The sequence below is a fragment of the Podarcis tiliguerta genome (assembly GCF_965153285.1).
Source record: "Podarcis tiliguerta genome assembly, chromosome: 10".
In the NCBI taxonomy this organism is placed as follows: Eukaryota; Metazoa; Chordata; class Lepidosauria; order Squamata; family Lacertidae; genus Podarcis; species Podarcis tiliguerta.
This window is the reverse complement of record NC_139543.1, coordinates 25,028,950-25,051,935: the sequence shown is the minus strand read 5'-3', so window position 1 is coordinate 25,051,935 and position 22,986 is coordinate 25,028,950. Positions and strand designations below refer to the sequence as shown.

At 39.1% G+C, this 22,986-nt stretch overlaps 1 protein-coding gene across 4 annotated transcripts in view; it reads right to left on the bottom strand.

The window, feature by feature from the left end:
• Positions 1-11,068: 11,068 nt before the first annotated feature.
• Positions 11,069-22,986, bottom strand: part of CNTN1 (contactin 1) — a 150,886-nt gene continuing 138,968 nt past the window's right edge. For all 4 annotated transcript variants that reach the window (XM_083399505.1, XM_083399504.1, XM_083399506.1 and 1 more), the window contains 6 exons: positions 21,364-21,598; positions 18,380-18,483; positions 17,418-17,604; positions 16,855-16,967; positions 15,124-15,280; positions 11,069-13,515 (listed from right to left, as the gene is read on the bottom strand). In XM_083399505.1, coding sequence (XP_083255631.1) covers positions 13,436-13,515; positions 15,124-15,280; positions 16,855-16,967; positions 17,418-17,604; positions 18,380-18,483; positions 21,364-21,598 — 876 coding nt within the window. In that variant the 3' untranslated portion in view covers positions 11,069-13,435. The remainder of the gene's footprint in view (positions 13,516-15,123; positions 15,281-16,854; positions 16,968-17,417; positions 17,605-18,379; positions 18,484-21,363; positions 21,599-22,986) is intronic.

The following is a 22,986-nucleotide window of genomic DNA, read 5'->3' as shown; positions in this document are numbered from 1 at the left end:
AGATTGGTCACCACAAGCCATGCCATCAGTAACCTTCATGGCACATAGACATTTTCTATCAAACTTTCACTTACAACAACCGGATTTATGGAGGTAATTTGCTTGAAGCAGAATAGGGAAGAATGCAAATGTATGGGAACATGTTGCCTTAATGAAAGACAAGAGTTGCATGGTTAGGCCATCAAAGGGGACTTTTTGGCAAATGGAATGGACTGATGGGGAAAGCATGCATGGATCTTTTGTTAGGCCCTCAATTATTCAGGAAACATTAGCTCATGTTTTCTTTGGCCCAATATGGGGGCTGGTGCATGAAGCTAAAGTACATTTTCCCTAGCTGAGAGTTGGGGAACCCATGGCTCTGTTTTACCCCCCCCCCTTGAGTGTTGCTTGAATGTGTCCCTAAACCTTGATAATACCTTGCCTACATGGAGGATGGAGATATGCATGTATAAAAGTAAAGGTAAAGGGACCCCTGACCGTTAGATCCAGTCGCGGATGACTCTGGGGTTGCGGCACTCATCTCACATTATTGGCCGGGGGAGCTGGCATACAGCTTCTGGGTCATGTGGCCAGCATGACTAAGCCACTTCTGGCGAACCAGAGCAGCGCATGGAAATGCCGTTTACCTTCCCGCCGGAGCGGTACCTATTTATCTACTTGCACTTTGACGTGCTTTCGAACTGCTAGGTTGGCAGGTGCAGGGACCGAGCAACGGGAGCTCATCCCGTCGCGGGGATTCGAACCGCCGACCTTCTGATCGGCAAGTCCTAGGCTCTGTGGTTTAACCCACAGTGCCATCCGCGTCCTATGCATGTATAGGAGCTCCCAATTTTTGCATGGCTGAAAGGTAAGGGTCACATCTATTGTTCCATCTGCATTTGCGTATGACAATGTCTGTCACTGCCATGCGGCCCTCAGAAGGTTCTGCACAATGAAATGGGGCCCTCAGGCTAAATAAGATTCCTTGCCTCAGCTTAATACACAGGAGCTGTCTCTTGAATGGGGCACGGGCAAAGTTAAAACTTCCATTCTCTTGTCTTAAAACAGAATACCACAGGTGTATCACTTTTGCTTCTTCAAACAAGCATATCAACCACTCCTACATTGCATGCTTCCATGCCAGGTGATGACATTCCCCTTTTTTTCTTTATTATGTGCCAAAGTATGTAAGGGAGGAGGCACTGGGGTGTGTCAAGCATGCCAACCCCTGAGAGTTTTTTAAGTACCGCAGGAGGTCGCAAACACAAGGCTCTAATAAATAATTCTTTGTTGACAGTTCAGAAATCAAAATGAATGAGCCGAAGTGGGAAGAGGTAACCTTTTGATGCATCTGGATTCCATCCAGTGCAATTAACACCACATAGATCATATTATTCACCTCAACTCATAAATCAGTGGAACAAGAATCATATTTTAAATACAGGCTTAAACATCATAACAACATAGCAGTAAAAATGAAGGATTGTTTAGAAAAGTTATTGCAGCTCCACGGATGAGTTGTTGAAGTTATCCGTCCAGATTCTTGCACAATACTGGTACACGTTAGAATAAAAGAGTTTAGCTTGCTTGGCACATTAATTACTTCCATTGTGGAATTGGGATGAATTACCAGGGTATCTAGCATGTCTGAAGCAAGTCTACCCACCTTATTGCTCAAATTATGGGGGGAAGACAGAGGAAATCTGCAAGCAAACATACCAAGAACTTCCTCAGAACTACAGTTATTCAGAGCACAAGTTATCTCAGCAGGGATTTGCCACTCAGATTGGTTACTAGGCTACAACCCCCCTGCAGTGGCTGTCTGTCTGTCTGTCTGTCTGTAAATAGCATTAACCCGTAGGTTGCTAACTGAATGATTCCTGCCGTTGCACTTCCAACAAAGCTTTAGACTGCAGTCCTATGCAGTCCTATTGGGTGCAAGCGATAAGCCCTATTGCAGGCTTCCTCAGCCTCGGCCCTCCAGATGTTTTTGGCCTACAATTCCCATGATCCCTAGCTAGCAGGACCATTGGTCAGGGGTGATGGGAATTGTAGTCTCAAAACATTTGGAGGGCTGAGGTTGAGGAAGCCTGCCCTATTGGCCCAATGGGACTTACTTTTGAGTAAACATGCAGAGGATTATACTGTTAAAATTTATGTAGAAGTGAAAGACCAGAGGAGCTGAACCTTGTGTGTTATTATGGATGCAGAAAAGGGGAAAGGAGAGTTGACAGACCTGTGTTGAAAGATAAGAGTAGGAATCAACAGGAACACACAGATTGTGACTCACTCTGGAATGCTCAACAGAAGATTCACATCTGGAGAAATACCTGGCAGCCAGCCCTAGTAAGTCCTGGCCCTCAATAGATTATGACTAACCTTTTTATTGAATAAATCAATCGTCTTCTAAATATAAAATTTTGCTCTCAGAGCCAAAATAGAAATTGAATGCATTACCCAGGTGCAGATAATGCGTACTGGTGTCTGTTGCTGATGCTAATTTTGTTTTCAAATGAGTCAGGTCCCATAAAGAAAGTTTAGTTGGGATGATTTAAAATGGATGGCACTGTTTAAAAACTGAAGTATCTTATCCTTCTTATTTCTCTTCTATCAATATGGGAAGTCACATTGTTGAAAACTTTCCTCTAATGAGTCTAATTTTAACAGAGCTCCTGCCAATGGAGTCTGATCCAGTCTTGGTAGCCACAGGCCAACTGAAGAGTCCCAACTTGGGTTCTATTTCTTGGTAATGCTAGAGTGTGACAAAGAGTTAAGGAGGGCAGAACTGGGACTTTTTAGGATGGACAGACAGAATCTTGAGAACCCCAAAATACTAATGTACATAACATTCCTTCATTTCAGAAGACTAATAGTATGCAATAGCAGTATTAATGAGTCTCAGGTCAGTTTTCCCCCCTTTACTACTAATTGATTCTAGTGGTGGGAAAACTGTTGCATTGGCAGATGGAAGTTCCCTTCATCATCATCGTCTGAAATATAATTTTGAACCACTTCCTGCACGTTGCAACTCCCATATTACAGCCATATTTTAAGACATGGTCACATAAGTGTTCATTTAGCACAACAAAATTCTTATCATAACTTTCTGCTCAAACATTGCACCTTGCTATGCAAACCAACCTCTGGTCTCTCAGAAAAGACACACCACTAGCTTCTATTTTTGTGTGTCAATAAATAATGCAAGTATTGAAACTGCCCTGATTAATAGAGCAAATTGCTGTTATCTGGTTTTTAAAGAAACAGTATTTCTTTAAAAAGAAAGCTACAGAGCTACTTAAATCATTGCAAAGCTGCAAGCTGTCAAATGACACATTTTTTTTCAGCAGGCATAGATATTTAGAGAATGAAAAATGGCAACATGTTACATTTTCAGGCAGTTACTTTGAGGATTCTTCTGCAAGTAAGATTGGAAAAAATAACACAGTTGCAGTATATTTAAACAGAGGTCTCGAAGGGGAACTGAAATTCCCATGAGAAAATAGGGATTTGGATATTCCCACACATATGTGGACAGTGAAACTTATCCAGTCTACACCATGAATGAAGACCCCAAAGACTACACGTTTTTCACTGGAAGTCAATGGCATGAGAGCTACCATGAAACAATCTTCCCAGCCAAGGAGATTGCAGTAATAAGGCATAATGGGTCATGTGGTACTCCCATAAAAGGAGTATGTAGTCCAGCTTTCACCAGCCTGGTGCTCTCCAGATATTTTGAACTACAACTTCCATCAGCCCTAGCCAATGTGCATTCTGTAGTGGGTCACTTTCACTTTCAGGCTAAAGATCATCAGCCTTCCTTCTCCCTTTGTCTCACTGACAGGGAGGGTGCTCATCCCATATTCTCCTTCTGTTCTCGTTACCAAGCTGAGAACATTAGATGTGATGGATTGGGATGATTAAGAGAGGACAATCTAGCATGTGTCTGAAGCTCCCAGTTTAGTATCATCTCCATTCTCCTAATACAGTGATACCTCGGGTTAAGTATTTAATTAGTTCCGGAGGTCCGTCCTTAACCTGAAACTGTTCTTAACCTGAAGCACCACTTTAGCTAATGGGGCCTCCTGCTGCTGCCGTGCCACCGGAGCACAATTTCTGTTCTCATCCTGAAGCAAAGTTCTTAACTTGAGGTACTATTTCTGGGTTACTGGAGTCTGTATGTAACCCGAAGCATATGTAACCCAAGGTACCACTGTATGGGGATCCAGCCTTGTTCCTGAATATGGTCAAATCCTGAACCAGGATATATCATAATATTCCCAATAGGTTTTTTTCAGTTCCTGTCTGTCAGGAATATCCAACCCCAACAAGAGTATAATCAGAGGGAGTGTAGATGTTCCTTTCAGATTGTGGGTTCCAGAAAGAGGGGAAAGAATCGTGAAGTAAATGCAACGTCCAATTGTGCAACAGTCAATTTTATCATTTGTAACGTGTGGTCTGTTTCCATTTTGTGCACGTTGAAATGTATTTTTTCTTGACCAGATACTTGAACTTAACCAGGCAAAACATATTGCAATTTGTAACAAGGATCAACCTCACTTCTTTTCCAAGTAGACCCATCTGAAGCACTCCTAATACATTTCAATCCCTACCCTTTTCCACTATCACCCTTTTGGCTTTTATAGGAATCTTCAGAGAGTATATCATGACCCATGGCAGTTCTCATAAAACATCCAACTTCTCATTTCAATGTGTTGACTTACAGTTCACACCAAAAGATTCTCAGGTCCATCATCACTCTTGAGTAAACTAAATTACCTTACTTGCAACAGCATCTTTTTCTTTTAGTGGTGTAGCTTTTGCCTGTATTTCATCTCTTAATTAATTTCTGATATTTTAAAAGAAATAAATGTTAATGCATAATGTTCATACAATGCCGAGCAAGTCTGAGAATTATTAAAGCACCACAATGCTGCATGTTGCATGTAAAAACACATTTTGTAGCAAAGTTGGCATTCGAAAGATCTGGCCATATTCCAGCTGCCACATCCAAATTATATCTTTATCTGGATGGTGACTAAGACAAGACTTGAATGAGACATCTTTTAATTCTTCTTTATAATGCTCCCAAATAGGCTATTTATTTATGCTGTCAAATCTAGGAAGGTGTAGTTCCAATTAACAAGACACCCATCCTGTGCTCCAGGCAACAACTATTAAAGTTAATGAGCCCATAGCGAAAGGACATGATGGTCTTTGTAGCTACCCTGTTCAATGAGGCTAAGAGGGTGTTTTCCATTTTTGTTGTACTTGTTTTATATGAGTATGAGCAAATCATTGCATTTTTCTTCTTCTTTAGTATATCATCTGTACAAGCCAGTATCTCTTTATTTGTACCAAGCATCATATTTAGGAGTCAAGTAAGCATACAGCCTTGGCATAGGCTGTACTTAAGAGATTTGGTCTAGGCATGTTCTTACCAACACCACAAAAATAGCAGTGGTAGCAAATTCCATTGTGATTCATAGCATCAAGTGTGTTACTTCCTTAGCTGAACTGGAAAACAATCAACCATATGAATCATATATAGGAGCAGCCAAATTGTGGAGATAGATTGGGGAGTACCTAAGGCATGATCCATATTGTCAAATGTATTTGATGCTATTCAGTGTTCTGTCACTGCATGCAAATCAGAACATAATATATGAGCGTTGCTGGGTAGCTTGAGGAACTTAGATGTACAAGCCAAAGAGTCTATCAAGGCTGCAATCTTTGGCATTATGGAATAAACATCTTTGATGTTCAGTGGGGCTGATGAGTCACCTTTTTTAAGACAATGGTGCTACTTTGGCTTAACAGATAACACAGAAGTCCAGGAAAATTAAAATGTCAAAAGTCATGCTCAAATTGCATAGCTGCTGCAACTTTGATGATGACGACCCTTCAGGAGATGTTTTCATTGCAATAATGCAGATAAAGTTGTAAGGCAACCACAAGGCACTGAGCCCAACTTCATTGGTACAGATACATTTAAATCTTTCATGAATATGGAAAAGTCAATTGACCAAAAATATCTAAGGAGACAGCAAAGTTCACCAGAGACTTGGGTTTTACCTACTGTTTGAAAATTGTGGGGAGCACTGCTTATCTGTATGTATACTGCATTCATTTGCACCCAATGGCTGTCAGATTGGCATTATGTAGCAGAAACAAAATTCTCTGTTTCCTCACATTGATTTTGAGTGCCCTAATCATGTCTCACCAAAACCATATTTATCAACTGCCTTGTGAGAACACTACTGTGATTGACCAAGTACAGGCATTTAAAGAGCTAGCTCCTTGGACAAAGCTGGCCCAGCCATTGGGCCTCAGGCAGCAGATCCCCCCCCCCCCCGGTGGCACACCCATGGGTTCCCTACTGCCTCTGCCCTTGGTGCTGATTTGGAGCAAGATCACATCCATTCTGGGCAAGATCTCACCCCAAATTGGAGTAATCTTGCCTGAAATGGACATTGACGGTGATGGTTCTTCTCTGCCAGTGGCAGTTGTTGAAGGTTGTGTGACTTACAACTAGAAAGCCTGCAAATGTTGTATTTTTTCTCGTAAATGAGTTGCTCCATTCCACGATCATTTTGGCTGCTGTTTTCAAGCTCGGCACTATCCCTTTTGAGATGAGATGACCATCATTGTACACAATATTCCAAGTGTGGTTGCAACATATATTTGGCTACTGGCATTATGATGATACTCTGTTTTATTTTCACTTCCTTTCCTCATGATCCCTAGCATGGAATTTGCCTTTTCCCCAGCTGCTGCACACTAGGCAAAAAACTTTATTGAGCTGTGACCCCAGGGTCTCTGCCCTGGTCAGTCACCACCAGTTCAGACCTCATGGGGGTATAAATGTGAAATTAAGGTTCATTTAAACCTCCTCCTCAAAGCCCCTTCTATTAGATTACCAAGAATCACAGCACCATTATCATCAGTTTAGAAGCTCAAAGAATGCCATGATGTGCTGGAAGAAGGAGACAAAATGCAAATCACATCCCAGGAACTTCTTAGCTGATGCCAAGACAGCATCTCTCTGCATCTGAAGGAACAGACCAGACCAGTTATAAGGCAACAATGTTAGCCCCTTTTTTAGTTAAAAAAGGGAGAAATTCACCAAGGAAGCAATAGCTTCTAAGAAAAAGCAGAGAAAAGAAACATCCTGGTAGCCTTAAAATGCCAAGTTGCAGTTTTTAAGAAGCATTTGCTTATAGTGAAAATAACAGATCATAAACTACTGTTAAGAATGCCTCTGGGTGGGCTCAAATCCAATTTATCCTCCCTGTGATCCTTTGTAAAAAGGAGAGGGAGAACATAATAATAAAATGATGAAAAGGATAAAAATTGTGGTTCAATTAACTTCCTTCCTCCTCAATAACTACAAAGGTTGATTGTGTGTTAGTTAATCCAATGGCTGGGCAGAGACTTATATAGACTTGCATACAGATCATCCAAGGAATTAATTTGCCAGGAGGTGTGAAAATGGATTTATCCATTAACTCAGTTCTACAAGAATATCAAAATACCATTTTCAAGAGTAAGCAAGTGGAAGGCAGAAAATCTCACAATAGAAGGTATACAGAAAAACTTTACATTAATTCTAACTAAGTCCCTGTGCCAAGACTAGGTCTTTTTAGGAAGGAAAGATTGCCTGTATCACATTGCAGACACGTTTGCACCAATCCCTATTAATCAATCCATCAATTAATAACATTTATGAATTGCTTCCAGTGAAACTTCCCAAAGTGATTTAGCTACATTGCAGCAGGATTGTTGGAAATGAGCTAATCAGATATTGGATTTCATGATTATAATGCTACTGATAGCCTAGCTTGCTGAGCACATAGAAGAGTCCATTTCAAGTTGCTTCCTTTGCACAACTTGCCCTTGGCAACCTAGCCCTGTCATCCAATGGCTGATTCTTCTTGTCTACTCTGAATAGTTTCAAAGAGTGAAGGGTTAACCCATGTGAATCATTTTTACAGTTCACAGTTGTAGTGGACTAACAAACAGCACAAGGCAGATTCAGTTTTATTTGTTTACGGTAAAATGCAGCTCCTATAAAGCAAATAATAATAATAATAATAATAATAATAATAATAATAATAATAATAATAATAAATTTTATTTATATCCCGCCCTCCCCAGCCGAAGCTGGGCTCAGGGCGGCTAACAACAATAAAACAGTACAAACAACACTTTAAAATCATTCATTATAAAATTAATTAATATAGAAAGATTTTGCAACTACGCGAAGTCTGGAGTGTGGCAACTTTTTTGCAGTGTCTCCCTGTCTGTGGAATTCTGTCCCCAGGGAGGTTCGCCTGGTGCCTTCATTCTACATCTTTAGGCACCGGACAAAAACGTTCCTCTTTAATCAGGCCTTTGGCTGATTCACATCCAATGCCCTTTTAATACATGGGGTGATTTTTTTGGAGGGGGGTACTGAGTTCTTTTTGTTTTAATTATGTATTTTTTGTTTTTATATTGTGATTTTCTCCTGTGAACTGCCCTAAGACCTGCGGGTATAATAATGTACTGATTTGCTGTTTTGGAGGATGTGCTAAATGGGCAATAAATCCATGTGAGAGAAGGGCAGCCTGGACCAGGAAACCAATGCAGTACCTTGACAACTTCACAATGCTGGGAAGAGTGGTCAAAGCAAGTGTCTGGCAAGAACCAGGATTCACAGGCTATTCAAAGAGGGGAATTCCCTACTGTTCCCAACCAGACTCAAAGCAGAAGTACAGTATAGTTTTTACTCACATATTAGCAGTTTTCCCCTTTAAATATGAATCAATTTAGGGAGCAGATAATAAATCAAGTAGGCTAAGGTAAAGGTACCCCTGCCCATACGGGCCAGTCTTGACAGACTCTAGGGTTGTGCGCCCATCTCACTCAAAGAGGCCGGGGGCCAGCGCCGAAGACACTTCTGGGTCACGTGGCCAGTGTGACATCGCTGCTCTGGCGAGCCAGAGCCGCACACAGAAACGCCGTTTACCTTCCCGCTAGTAAGTGGTCCCTATTTATCTACTTGCACCCGAGAGTGCTTTCGAACTGCTAGGTTGGCAGGCGCTGGGACCGAACAACGGGAGCGCACCCTGCCGCGGGGATTCGAACTGCCGACCTTTTGATCGGCAAGCCCTAGGCGCTGAGGCTTTAACCCACAGCGCCACCCGTGTCCCTCAATCAAGTAGGCTACCAATTAATAAAAACTCTTAAGAGGAATCTCACTAAGGAGTATTAGCCTTGGTCTAATGATAGCATTAAGGTCTTTATGTCACTGGGTTGCTATTTTTTGTTTTTTTTCTAGGGAGGACCCAGTGAACATTGCAGGAAGGTCTAGTAATTGCTCACAACAACATTGGATTCAATAGCTATTAGAAAGCAGAGTTGCCTACCTGTAGCTGTTACTCTCTGTGCAATCAGTCACATGTAGGTGAGGGCAAGCATGCAGATCACGAACTGGAACTTTCTAGAAGTTTTAGAACTAACTTTGTAAGGTTTAAACAAAACTCTTCATCACTTCATGACAACAGCTTCAAGTAGAGACTTGCAGAAAGGAAGGGACACAGAAAACAGCACTCAGGGAATAAATACCAGAACCAAACTGAATGAAAATGATTGTGATGAAGACTAGGGTTGTGCCACATATTTCCTTATTTCACACTGAATTGGAAGCAGGGCTGAACTGAAAATTCACTCTGAATTTTGGGGTCCTATGGTGGTGAACTTTACTCATTCCTGTCACTTTCTTGCTCTCCTTTTGCAGTGGCAACAGCAGGGCTGCTCCTGGTACACTGGCCCTTCTTGACAACCACCATTTTGGTTTCTCCATATCAATGGCACTATCAGTGATGTTACATAATACTTGAGCACTATTTATAGAGACAGTTCTGGGGACGGGGTGATGGTGAAAATGGTAACACTCGCTAGCAGATACAATGAGGGTAACATTTCCATCTCCCTCCATAAATGTTCCTTTGAATGATTCTATGTGATAACATAGCACTGCTCACGGGTTGTTGTTTTTCATTTTCACTCCTTTTTTCAATTTCAAATTCACATTTGAGTCATGCTAGTGATCCCACCTTCAAGGAATCATGTCTGGAACAAGACAGCTTGTGCTACATAGTAGATCCGATTTGGCTGTGTAATGACATCACTGAGGACATACAAAGCCAATCAGAACTGAAGACAACGCTTCTGAAATATGACACACAGATAATACCAGGTCATGCAGTTAACAGGATGACATTGTGATAATACTTGGCAGATTAAATTCGACTATGCAATTGTTTCACTGAAGACCAGCAAAGCCAATTCAGAGTTAGGATAATACTTTCCAAATAGGAAAAAACTTTAGAGTAATCACTGGAAAATGGCAGAAGACCAGATGCACGGGTCTGAGGATATGAAATATGTTAATGAAAACCAGTGAGTTCTTATAGCTCAAGCCAAGTTAAAAAGCCATACAAAGGAGACTGACACTATAGTGTGAATATTTTTATATATATATTTGGTCATTGGGCATATCATTTTATAATTTCTCATCATTGTCTTTCTTTTCACTCAGTAATACTGTTGAAGCCATGATGCAACATTTCAATATTTGCACGTGGATATTTACTTTGATGGAGCAGTATTCAATAAATGTACATTTTTTAAAAAATGCCAATAAATTTGAAGTGATGATATTTCTAAGCGTAATCTGTTAGACCTTTAATTAGAATAAAAGGGGTGTCAACTGATCCATAGATCCAGTGATGACAAAAAAACAAACAAACTTCTGAAGAACAAAACTTCTTTCTGTGGATTTAGGTTCCTCCGATTCTCTTTCATAAGCAAATCTATTTAACCCTCTGGAAAAGTCAAATGACAATTGTTACATATGGAGTACCATTAATACATTTATTTAATTATAATTTATTTTTCAACCATAAAACGGACAGAGCATGGTCCTGGTCTACTCAATAGGAAAGAAAATGATAAAAAGTAACTTCTAAAAAATCCAAAAATCACCAGTATCAAATAATACTAATATCAATATTGCCTGAAATACAAAGAAACAGCCAATGTGTCTATCTATATAAACTTTAATTAAGAACCTTGCATTGAAAAGCAGATGATACAGTATATAGTTAGCTGTGCTGACAACTGCTGGGAACTTAATGTCTGCATTAAATTTGTACAATTGTGTTGAACAATGTAAATCTGAGATTAGCTAATTAGCATGAAATGATGAAATTTAGCTCACCTGTGTTCCGGATTAAATTAAGTAAAGTGTGCTTTGATTTCCCGAATTCTCCTCATGCAAAAGTGATCTGGTTTTGTTCCTTATATCACGTTAGAAACGAAAAGGCAATCATGCAGTTTGGCAAAATAAAAAAATAATAATTGTGTTTGTAGGTTACAAAAATATGAGTCATCAAACCAAATTAAAACATATCACAGAAGGCTTCCAAGGTATTAGTTTCTTATCTATGAAGTTATCTTAGTTTCCTTAAAACAATTACATAATTTATGAAACTCAGCAGTGCTTGTGTAGCTTTTGAAATTCCTCTATAGACAAATTGTCATTTTCACCTGTTTTCTTTTTTAAAAAAAGTTTCAACTTGTAACAAAGAGTCAAAATTAAACTAAAACGGTATTATTGATATATATATATATATATTCATGAAGGGTCTAGGCTTTTAAAATGTAAATTTACAGTACAAAAAAACATACAAATTAAAGACAGGGTTGGGGGGGGAGTCTATTCTTGCTTCATTTAAATAGTATTAACATGGGCATCTACAGTACCAGTCCTAAAAAGTTAAAGTCTATCTCTAAAGCAGCTAGCAAGGCTGTGCTAATAAAATATGGTCAGAGCTTATAATTCTTGAAGCCTCAGACATTGCACGATTACTTGAGCCAGCTGAATCAGTATGCAGTGGATGGTGTTTGCCCACCCTAGCCCACCCACAATCACACCAAATTCCCAGCACACCATGAATTCTGAAAGAAATAGGCATTTCTTTTTAACAGCTTTAAATACAGCATAGAAACAGTCAGAACAAAGACATTCTATACCTCTTACAGAAGTCCCGGTTTTGAAAACGTAAGTAATACTCAAAGCAGACAGAACAGTTGAGAACTATCTGAATTTTAATAACATCTTTCTATCTCCTGGGATCATTTAATAGGGAAAATCATGTTAGACCTTTACAACTCTTATTTACATCTCTAGGAAGTAGAACAATATTAATTTATTGGAAAATGCAAATCATTCTCCTAATGGTTGGCCTTCCCTAAAGTAAGGCAATATGTGTGTCACACAAAAATAAATAGGATAACTTTTGTTATTTGCTATTTGTCTTTTCACTGCATATCCGATTTGTTATTATTGAAAATGATTTGAGCTTTTAAAGATCATTTTAAATACTTTTAACTATTTAAATATTGATCCAAATGTGGAATTGCTTTTCAAATTTCCATCATGCCATTATACTGGCTAGTAAAAAAGAATTAGACTGTATATAATGTTGGAATTTAAATTCTGAAATTCATGACAGAATTGGAATAATTCAAATTGTGACAGGAACATTTGGATACAATGAAATATTAGAAGTAAATTTGCTCATATAACTATTAATATTACTTACAGCAAAATAAACCTCTATATGACTGCAGAAATTCACACTTGGCTTGACTAGCATTATTTCTAAAAGACCGTGTCGATTTTAAATATCATTTTAAAATTAAGGTGCGGGAATATCCTTTACTGTTAATACTCGTACGAACTCCAAATCCATCTAAAATAAGATTCAACGCTATTGAACTTGGATTTCAGTGTTCTTCGCCCACATTCAGTCACTTCAAGAAGAAAAGCGTTAAAAAAATGAGTGCAATGTTTTTGCTTTGACTGTGTCTCTAAAAACCTGAAAAGTCATAATTGATAGGGGCCATTCAAAAATATGCAGTACACAAAACAGATAGGATAGTACGGACAGACGTAGTTACTCCTACATATACCACATACAATCAACATTTCAATCTCTATTATGTTTTCACGATTTGTTATTAAAGTTAAAGCACCTATGTGTGGTGATTTTACTTTTACTGTACAGCCTATGTTATTGGATTTTAACACTGTAACTTGCCCCATTGGACCGAATCATGCAACTGCCGCAGATCAGCACAAGTGTTTTATAAGGCATAACTGGAACAAGTTAAAAATCATTCCTCAAACTTTCAAAAGTTGAGTTGCTTGATGAAGGAGTTCCTGCCTCAGTCTTTTTTTTTCTTCTGAAATCCATGATTAAGTCAGGAGGATAATTTTCTTGAAAGTGTAATTTATTTGGCTTAGGATAGTGCCACAGGAATAATAATAAAAAAAAGAATTGACATCCTCTCAGGTTGGAAGGTCCTTTGAACTCAGTTGAGGACATGTTAAATCCAGCTACATTCAGAATTCCAGGTAGGCAAGGATGCCAATAGCAGACAGCAATAAACCAAGACAACTGGGCGATATTCCAGCAGCAATTCCTGTAAATGAAACAGATTTGGCTTTCATTAAGGGATAGCCATTTTGTTATATGCAAAACAAAATGGGATGCTCATCAAAATTCTTGACAAATATTTTCTGAAGCAATCAAGGTTGTGATCCAAAGTAAGGGTGTGGATTGATTTAATAACAAATTTAAAAAATAGAATGAATGGGAACAATTTGTTCATAAATTACTAATGAAGAAATCAATGCCATGTATGAATGCCAGAACTGTCCTATTTTTTGTTGTTCATTCTGAACTAATTCGGAGCCACTTTAGATTACATTTAGATTACATTGCAATTAGATGGCATGTACATTATTTAGGTGGCAATCTGATACACATTGCGGAACTGATGTTCCGGGGGAAATTTCTGAAAGGCGGCGCAAGCTCAACAACTTTCGGGGTGTCCTGGTTTTTACTTTTTGAAATATGGCAACCCTTATTATAGGATCACACTGTTAGTTGCCAATAATATAGAGATACTTCTCTCTCTCTCTCTCTCTCTCTCTCTCTCAAGTTTGGCAACTTCAATTCTTTTGGAGAGAAGTTGAATACCTGAAATTTTAAGGGCAATTAGATGGAAAGGAAGTTCTAGGTAGGGGAGTAGTAGTTGGAAGGCAACAGGAAATAAAAAAAATGAGTGGAAGTAATGAAAATGAATTAAATGATAAGGAAAAAAACAGCTATTTTAACCTATGGATAAATATCCAAATGAGTTTTTAAACTGTGGTTGTTGAAAGAAGCAGAGACAGCATTGAGGTGGACCAAAATCACATCCATAATTCTGATTTCACATGCCATTGTACTGCATTTGAGTAACATATGAATAGAGCTAGGCATTGCTTAAATACATAACAGGCAGCCAATATTGGTGCCAGTAGGAGCTTTCTCCCTAAGGGTCCTAGGCATATGTTGGGTCTGTGTCTCCTGTCAAGTCTCAGTGCAGGGAGTGAAGATATAAGCCTTCTCTTCCTGCACATTGCCTTTACAGTGAGAATTGAGCTCCCCAACCACTGTAATTTGTCAAGGGGCCCCTGAGTGCATGCAGAACCAACCTGCAAGCAGGAGGTCCTGTGTTGGATTTTCTTTACAGATGCTTCCCATGCATATTGAGTAGCAGAGTTAGAAATAACCCAAAAACCATAGGATTAAGCAAAATGGAACCTGACTTGCTCACAAGCTCACTGTAAGAGACTGTAGTGATTAAAGAAAACCAAGGGGCACATTCCAACTTATATAGAGAGTACAGCCTGTGCCACAGGACAGGTGAGTCAAGAGTAATCTTGTTTAGTTATTTATTTACTGGACACAATCCTTTTGTTAAGTATTAAAGGGACTGAGTAGAGGCTATGCAGTTTCCCAGCCTTGATAATAGTTCAGTTCCATTCCCTTATATGTTATTCTGCTACTTAATGGGGAAAAGGGTAAATGTAAAAAAATCTGAAAAACAAGATCCGAACTTGATTCCAATGCAACCTATTTCTGTATACTGATGAATTGTTGTTAGTATTTGTTCTGGAACAATTGTACTACAATGGCATGCACCTTGCAGAAAAATAATAATTCTGAAATATAATTCAGGTGTATTTTAAAATCTACATACCTGGAATTTTTACTTGAGCTACTTCTCCATCTCCCCCTTCGCTGTGCACCCGAACTTCAACAACATATTGACCTTTAACAGGGGCTGGAACTTCTATATAATGTTTGCCAGTACTAAACAGTGTGCCATTAAACTGGCCATCTGGTCTATACAGCACCTTTCAGGGACAAAATATGACACGGTACAGGATGTAACTCCAGAGAATAAATCAAATGACAAAAAGGCAAGCTGTATCTTATTCTAGAAAAAGCATTAAAGAAATAGCTATAAAATGAACATTTTTTCCCCATTCAAGAAAAATTAAATGCTGAAACATGTAAAATAATTGACCTGATCCCCAGTTTTAACTATTATAGGCTTTTGGGGCAAACTAGATGTAATGTCAGGAGATCTATGATAGGCTTTCTGTGTGGTTTTTATGAACAGCAGATGCAAGCACATGTGTGAAAGACCATGTTTGTTTTACGAGTAGGAGAGTTTGGGTCAGAGCTGCAGTGCAGAATCAGGATCTTCTTAATATCCTTCCATCTGTGTCACGGTTTTCAAATCCTGCTGCTGGAGTTGCTATTTGCCTCTGATGGGAAAACTTACATGACATAAGGGGAATGGTTTAAAAACCCTTCTCTGCACCATGAAGGTTTAAAGAAGAAATTCAACTTTAGCTAATCCAACCAGTCCAAAATTCATAACATATTATGAAGAAATGTGAGATAAATAATTATGAATGCTTTCATAAACCAGCATGATTTTCAGTCAAGATATACACCTTTAAGGTATATTCGAAGCAATACTTTTTAAAAAATGAACAAAAACGGAACACATCTTGGGCGCCTGGTGAGAGGGTATTGGCAAATTACCCCCACACTACAAGAATGTGTGCTTAAATGTTTTTTGTTGCTTGTATTCGGGAGGTCAATACAGATGGAAATGGGTTGAGATTCACGGGAACCCGAGATGATTACTAGCTCCACTCAACACAGAGTGAAAAGAGATGTTCTAGCAGGACAACCAATCTTTGACTTCCTTTTTACTGCCTTCATCATGGGTAAGTAAGTAGTAAGTAGTAAGCACTGGTGGTAGCGACACGAGACAGTTTCCAGAAGCTGGAGAGCCACTTCCACATCTGAGCAATAACTGAGAAGAAATCAGGACTGGTTCTCCATATCCTCCATGGATCACCTCTTTTTCTATGCTTCATGGACTGTGGTTCCTGATTCTTGCTTTTAGCTGGGAAAGCAAGTGTCCTAAGATACCCCAAGTCATCACCACCTTAACTGATGTCCAGAAGAGTCTACTCCACCCTTTTTAGTCACTGGGGAAAAAAGGCAACATGGTTTCTAGGCCTGCCTTGGTAATGAAAGCACAATACAGGGTTGTGTTTTTGGCCATGGTTGATTTGCACACCTGTTTCAATGAGAAGAACTGTGGGGTAGAGAGATATGTACTTCTGAATTATGTAGCTTGTTTTCATATCATACCAAGACTCATGTTCAGATAACAGTTTCTAGGCGTATGTAGACAGCATAACTAGCAAGGTAATACTAAAGTAAGTTTCAGGAGTTTTACTGAAATATTCATATTAGCCTAACCAAGGTTAGCTGTTTATACATTCTGTTATTGCTCCTTGAAGGCGTGGAATCTGATTGTAAGTCAATTAATAGACAAGTGAAATGATGAACTATATTTGCTAAATTACACAATGAGGGCAAAGCATCTCAATACAGATCTTACTTTATATCCTTTCACAGTAGATTCATTGGACTGTGACTTGACATGGTCCCATGTTATGATGTACTTCGAACCAGACCTTACAGAACTGATAATTCTTGGTCGCTGCCTTGGAGCTGGAAAATATTACATGACCTTTATTTCTGGTGTGTACAGGAAGATATCCCCCACCCCACCCCCTCGCACATACACCATGAGAAAGTTACAGAGCAATCCAACTCCCTGATCCCCTGTTCTGGAATGGGTTTGGATGAGGTCGAGGTGTGCCTTCACTCAGCCATGTGCAGGTGAGCTCCATTGGAAATCCCGCTGGTGAGAGTGTTCCAATGTGGCCGGCTGAATGGCTGGCAGAAGCTAATGCTGGGGGTATCAGCACTGACAGTAGCCAGTGGAAACCCCCAAAGAAAGCACAGAAATCCCTGATATATTTTGGGGTGGAGCTAGGCTGGCATAGAATCTGCTGGGTTCCAAACCACCTGTGCTTCTGTCATGTTACAGCATTGATCCAGGCCTCTTTGCCTGGATAACAGAAAGTAGGAAATCAGCAAATGAACCGCTTTACTTACGTGCTTTTTCTGTAATGAAAGCCAAACGGTTGCTGGGAGGTCCAACGCCTGCGAAGTTGAAAGCTGACACATCTGCGTAGTAGTGTGTATCAGGCTTCAGGTTTTCCAACCTCACTGAAAAATTCTGACTGCTCACTTGTACTTTATTTGCTTCTATTTCTCTCCCACGACTGGGCCAGTAGCGGATCTGTAAACATGAGACATGTGTTTATCTGAGAACAAGAATGAATTTCAAACAACAGTGCTCATCGCTTGACTGCCACTTGTTCCTAAAGCAATGATACATAAGGTCTGCAAACAGAAGAGCTCTCCAATTCCAGCTCAGATTTTGCAACAAAAGACACTAGTTCAGTTCTAGCAGTGCTCTGTGCATTTGGAAACATGTGCAGTGGCAAATTTTACTTAGCACAAGACTTTCGAACAAGAATTAGAAACTGGATAGCAGAGCAAGATATAATTAAACCTATACAGGAAATAGGAAATGAAAAGAATGGAGGGATGGGACAGTAGACTCATTTCAACAATTAAACTTGTTATCTCCTTTTTAAATTCAAAAGCTGTTTGTTTTTGCTTTTTTGTTAATTACTACTACCATGCAGAGGAGGAAAGCCCAGCTTGTAAGCTGACTGCATTATGAAGAGGGATTCTAAACTAGTCGCCCTAGTTCAGACTGGAAACAGGAGAAACCTCCCCTTCAAAATGGTAACAGAGAACAGCAACAGGACACCAATAAGCAATGGCCCAATGTTTTCAAAGTCCACAACGCATTCAACCAAGGGTTGCCAAACCTTTTTGGACCAGTGAACTCATTTTTAATTTTGAGAGAGTGCAGTCGCAAAATAGCTGCTATTCTGTGTGTGACATAATACAAAATGGCTTCCACGGGGAGTATGGCAAAACACAGAATTATAGAGATGGTTTATTTTATATACTTTAATTAATAATAAATATTTTTAGCTCACCTCATACCCTGTAATAGCTGGACTAAGAATATGCTGCCAAGAAACAGAGGCTTCTGTGGATGATCTGACTCTTACTTTCACATTTCTAGGTCTTTCAACAGGAGCTAGAAAAATGAGTAATACAATTCACTTCAAATGCTACAAGTGAGATATTCTACAAGCAATTCCTTGATTTACAATGAACTTGTAGCTACTTTGGCAGCTCTAAACACCAACTGATTTAGAAGGTTGTAGCCGGAATCTCCATTAATGCACTGTTCTCAAAGGCAGCAGTGGGATAAACCTGGGATTGCCAACTTGTTTGGGACCAATGGATAAATTTTGAATTTTGATCAAGTGCTGGGTGCATGAATCACAAAGCAGCTGCTATTGGGGGAGGCAGTGTCATAATACGAAGTGGCTACCATGCCATAGTGCAAAATTAGAAAGATAGTCGCCACCAACAACCTCATGATTACCCTTGGAAGTCACCTATGTCCTGCTGATAAAGACTGTGGATTTTACATACAGATTTTACACACACACACACACATACACACACACACACGTGCACTGTGGTCACCTAATACCAACAGGGATCAATTCTCACTACCAGGAAAAATATCAGAGGTTAGCCACCCCTAACTTATATTGATGGTGCCTCCCCAATGGAATCAGCACCCTCCAAGCATTACAAAATACAGAAGTATAGAAAATACTGCTGCTGCTACTGCTGCTGCTACTGCTGCTGCTGCTGGCATAGTTTTGCATAGGCTTTTGTAATTCTGTCAGTGTTTCAGTGTTGTTTTTAATTTGTTTTTACTTAAATGATCTGTCCTGGGGTGTTCAAAAGGCAGCTAACAAATTTTTGCAAATCACTGAATTGAAAAACAAACACAAACAAATGCACAAACAACATATAAACTTTACAGAAGTTCTTCATTAATGCAGATAAGATTGTAGGATGTCGTGGTACTTTCAGCATCTGAGGCATCTGAGGCATAGTGCTTAGAATACATCCTTAGACACAGACGCAAAGGTATCTGAACATACAACTTCCAGGCTGTCTTTCTGGCTGGATATGCCTTGCACACAAACATGTCCTCTATTACATTGCTTTGCAGACAGAATAAATACAGACATATAGTTTTGAACGTATGACCCTGAATGTTTCAGTAATAAACATTATCTTGTATATTTATTTAAGTGTAGGGGGAAAATCATGATTAATTTATATAAGCAGTCAGATTTGCGAAAAGAAGACACATAGGACAGTCTACTGTCTACGAAAGATTTAATTTTTCGAGCACAGATCACTTCTGTTTTGGGGATTCTTAGCAACAAGTTGCAACAGACAAGGCGCTGCTGCCTAAGCTCAGGAAACCTTTCATATATTTAATCTTCTAACTGGGCACCCAGTCAACTATACATCAAAACAGGGAAAAACAGTTACATATCTGTTGAAGGGCATTGAACAAAACCTAATCATCCTGTACAGAACGTTATTTTTTAAAAAATTAGCATTCAATAAGTGACACCTACTAAACCAAATTCATAATTTTAATCAATTATCCACAGTTGCAAAGGCATGGCCCTCGTTACTAAAAACTAAGGCAAGTCTGCCAGAAAAATGGTTTTTCACATGGTGATTGTCAGTGACTGGTGGCCTGATGGTCTGAAGCTTTTGAAGCACGCTTTCTTTCTTCAGGATCTTCTCTTGAAGACACAGGATTATCAGAAGAAGACAAAATTTTATGAGCTCAGTTTCTACAAAGAGTTAATGTGAATTCCACAAAGTCATTCTTGGAACTTTCAGAACTTGAAGTACCCTTTTCAGATAACTACATGTAGTCTATAATCCTAGGAACCTTCATCTGGTGGTGGGGGCAGGGGCGTAGTTCCCGTCTTTCCAAAATATCCTGCAAGTATACATATAAAAGACTGGACCTTGATTTATGTGTACAAATCCTCCAATTACATGTGTCATTTTATGCTTTTATTTTATTGGTGTTTAGGCTGCATTTTTTGTTTTAACGGATAATGTTTCTATATCGTACATAGTCTATACAGCTTAGGGTTTCTAAATTCTTTTAAATAAATAAAATAAAATATAAAGTGAAGTCGCCCTTAATCTCTCTCTCTCCCTCTCTCTCTTTCCGGTGAGGTCTTTGTGGAATTCACATTAACTGTCTGTAAAATTTGTACCGGAAATTTGTCAATCTTTAGGTGCATGGAGAAAAATTCGTCAAAGCAAGGAGCTCACTTATATTTCTAGCACAGTTGCAGATTTCAAAAGAGCGGCTCTTCAAATATTAATAATGTAGGGCTGTTAATCGACTAAACCTTTTAATCTTCTATCCTGAAATAGATAAGCATTTAATCTGATCCAGCAGTGCTATTTTTATGTTTTTATGTTATGTTCTTACAGTCTCTTAGCTTTCCAGGGACAATCACACGTGTGGAATTACATACACTTTTGGTTGGATATGCACTTTGTCATAGTTAAAGAAGATGCAATGCAATCAATGGGACTAAACCGAAGTAAACTGAACTCTAAGGATGATGATGTCTGGATCCAATCCTTAAGTTTTCCGAAAGCAGACCAGCAATTGTTCATTATATAAATTAGAATGAGGCTTATTATGGGTTGAAAGGTTAAGAAAATATGATTTTAAAAACATTTTGATGTCATAAATTTCAGGTGTCATTGTTGTGATAAACTTGTGAAGAAATGTATTAATAGAAATGTTTGAATTAATTTTTACCTAAAACAATGCTTTACTTAGATATATCCGAATTGGCTTAGAGCTAAAAAAACAAACACACAAATTACATGTTGCCTGTTAATTATCCAAAATGAGTATTCTGCTTGAATTTACGAAGTTTCTTGCATGAAAATGGAACCATGATCTCTTAAGTCTGAGATGGTCATGAATAGTCTTGACTGCCGTTGTATTGATACAAACTCAATTCCCTGCTCCCCCTACTCTATGATTTCTACTTACCATCATCTGCTGAATAAATGATAGCAGTGAGGCTAAATGGTCCTTCTCCTTTGTTATTAAATGCTTTCACTTTTACTTGATATTTTGATGCAGGGATCATTGATTCATCTTTATGGACATACCGACCAGTGTCAGGCTGAGGAACTATAACTTTTTTCCACACAACTTGATCAAAGGGCTTGAAGGCTACTACATATCCAAAATTATTACCAAAGTGATATTCTCGTGGTAAAGGCTATTAAAAAAAAAAAAGACAAAAGGTTGAGAATTATTTTTTGGACAAAGGAGAACTCACAAGCAAAATGCTATCATGTATCCCCAGGTCCTAACAGGAGGGTTTCAGTACAAGGTGTTTCAGCCAGCCTGAAACAGTTCAGAGCATGAGAGAAATCAGATTATTTCAGGAGGAGGAAACCAAAAAGTACTTTCTTCCATTTGTTCATATTATGCTAAAGAACTCATATTCAGGGCTGGTTGCCAGAGCCCTGTGTGCTTTATTTTATGTGTTTCTTTATTTTAAATTGTTTTTTACCCACTCTTCATGCAACAGTACTATCAGAGTGGAGTGCATAAAAGTTTAAAACAAAATATATAATACAGTTTTACCATAAATATATCTTTTTCCCACTCAACCAGGTGCTGAAATATTAGTAACACCCACTAAACACTTGAAGGAAAATATGGTCTTCAGTGGGCCCTTAAAACTGATAGGAATTGGGGCCAGCCTTAACACAGAGGTCTTGGGTGCCTCTCAAGATTAGGTCCGGGATCATTGCTCCTCTGATGGGTTTCGGCGCCAAGTGTTCTAAGCTATAACCATTTAGGGTATCAATAAATGCTACCTCTTTGTCATGACTAGAACGCATATGTAACCAAGTCTACATGAGGGTAGTTGAAGTCACCCATTACTACATATCCTCTTTTGGATGTCTCCTTGATTTCATTCTTCATCTCAAGATCTCCCTAAGCATTTTGATCAGGAAGGTGACAGCACAATGCATCCTCAGTACTAATTTACTCTTGGGGCTTGGGTACCATCACCCACAGTGATTCAGTGGAGGAGTTTCCCCCCTTTGAGATTTCTAGCTTGCTGGGCTCAACACTGTCTTTGCTGTACAAAGTGATGCTGCCAGTACGTCCTCATCAGTCTTTTCTATAGAGTTTCTAGCCAGAGATAACCATGTCCCACTGGTTTTCTCTGTCCCACCAGGTTTCAATTGTGCCTACTATAACAAGGCTGTCCAAGTACTCCAGTTCACCTATCTTGGGCTTGGAGGCATCTAACGTTAGTGTCTGTCTCTTCACATTTCTTTGGCACTTGTATTTCAGCCTCCCTGAAGTGCTAACCTATGCACTGTGCTCACAATGCTTTGTTCTCCACCACCCCATCTAAATTTTCCTCAGTTTCACAGTCTTCATCACAGAGGGGAGATTTTGTTCCAAACCAGACCCTCCTCAACTCCTGCTGGCTTTCCTTCCTCAATTAATCTGTAAGTTAATATCATTTTTTTACAGAAATCCCTCATTACAAGACAAGGCATCTCTACAATTCTGCCATGTCTGCAATTCAAAGGGATAAATGGATTTCTGCTGACATGCACACACACAGAGAGTCTCCAGAAA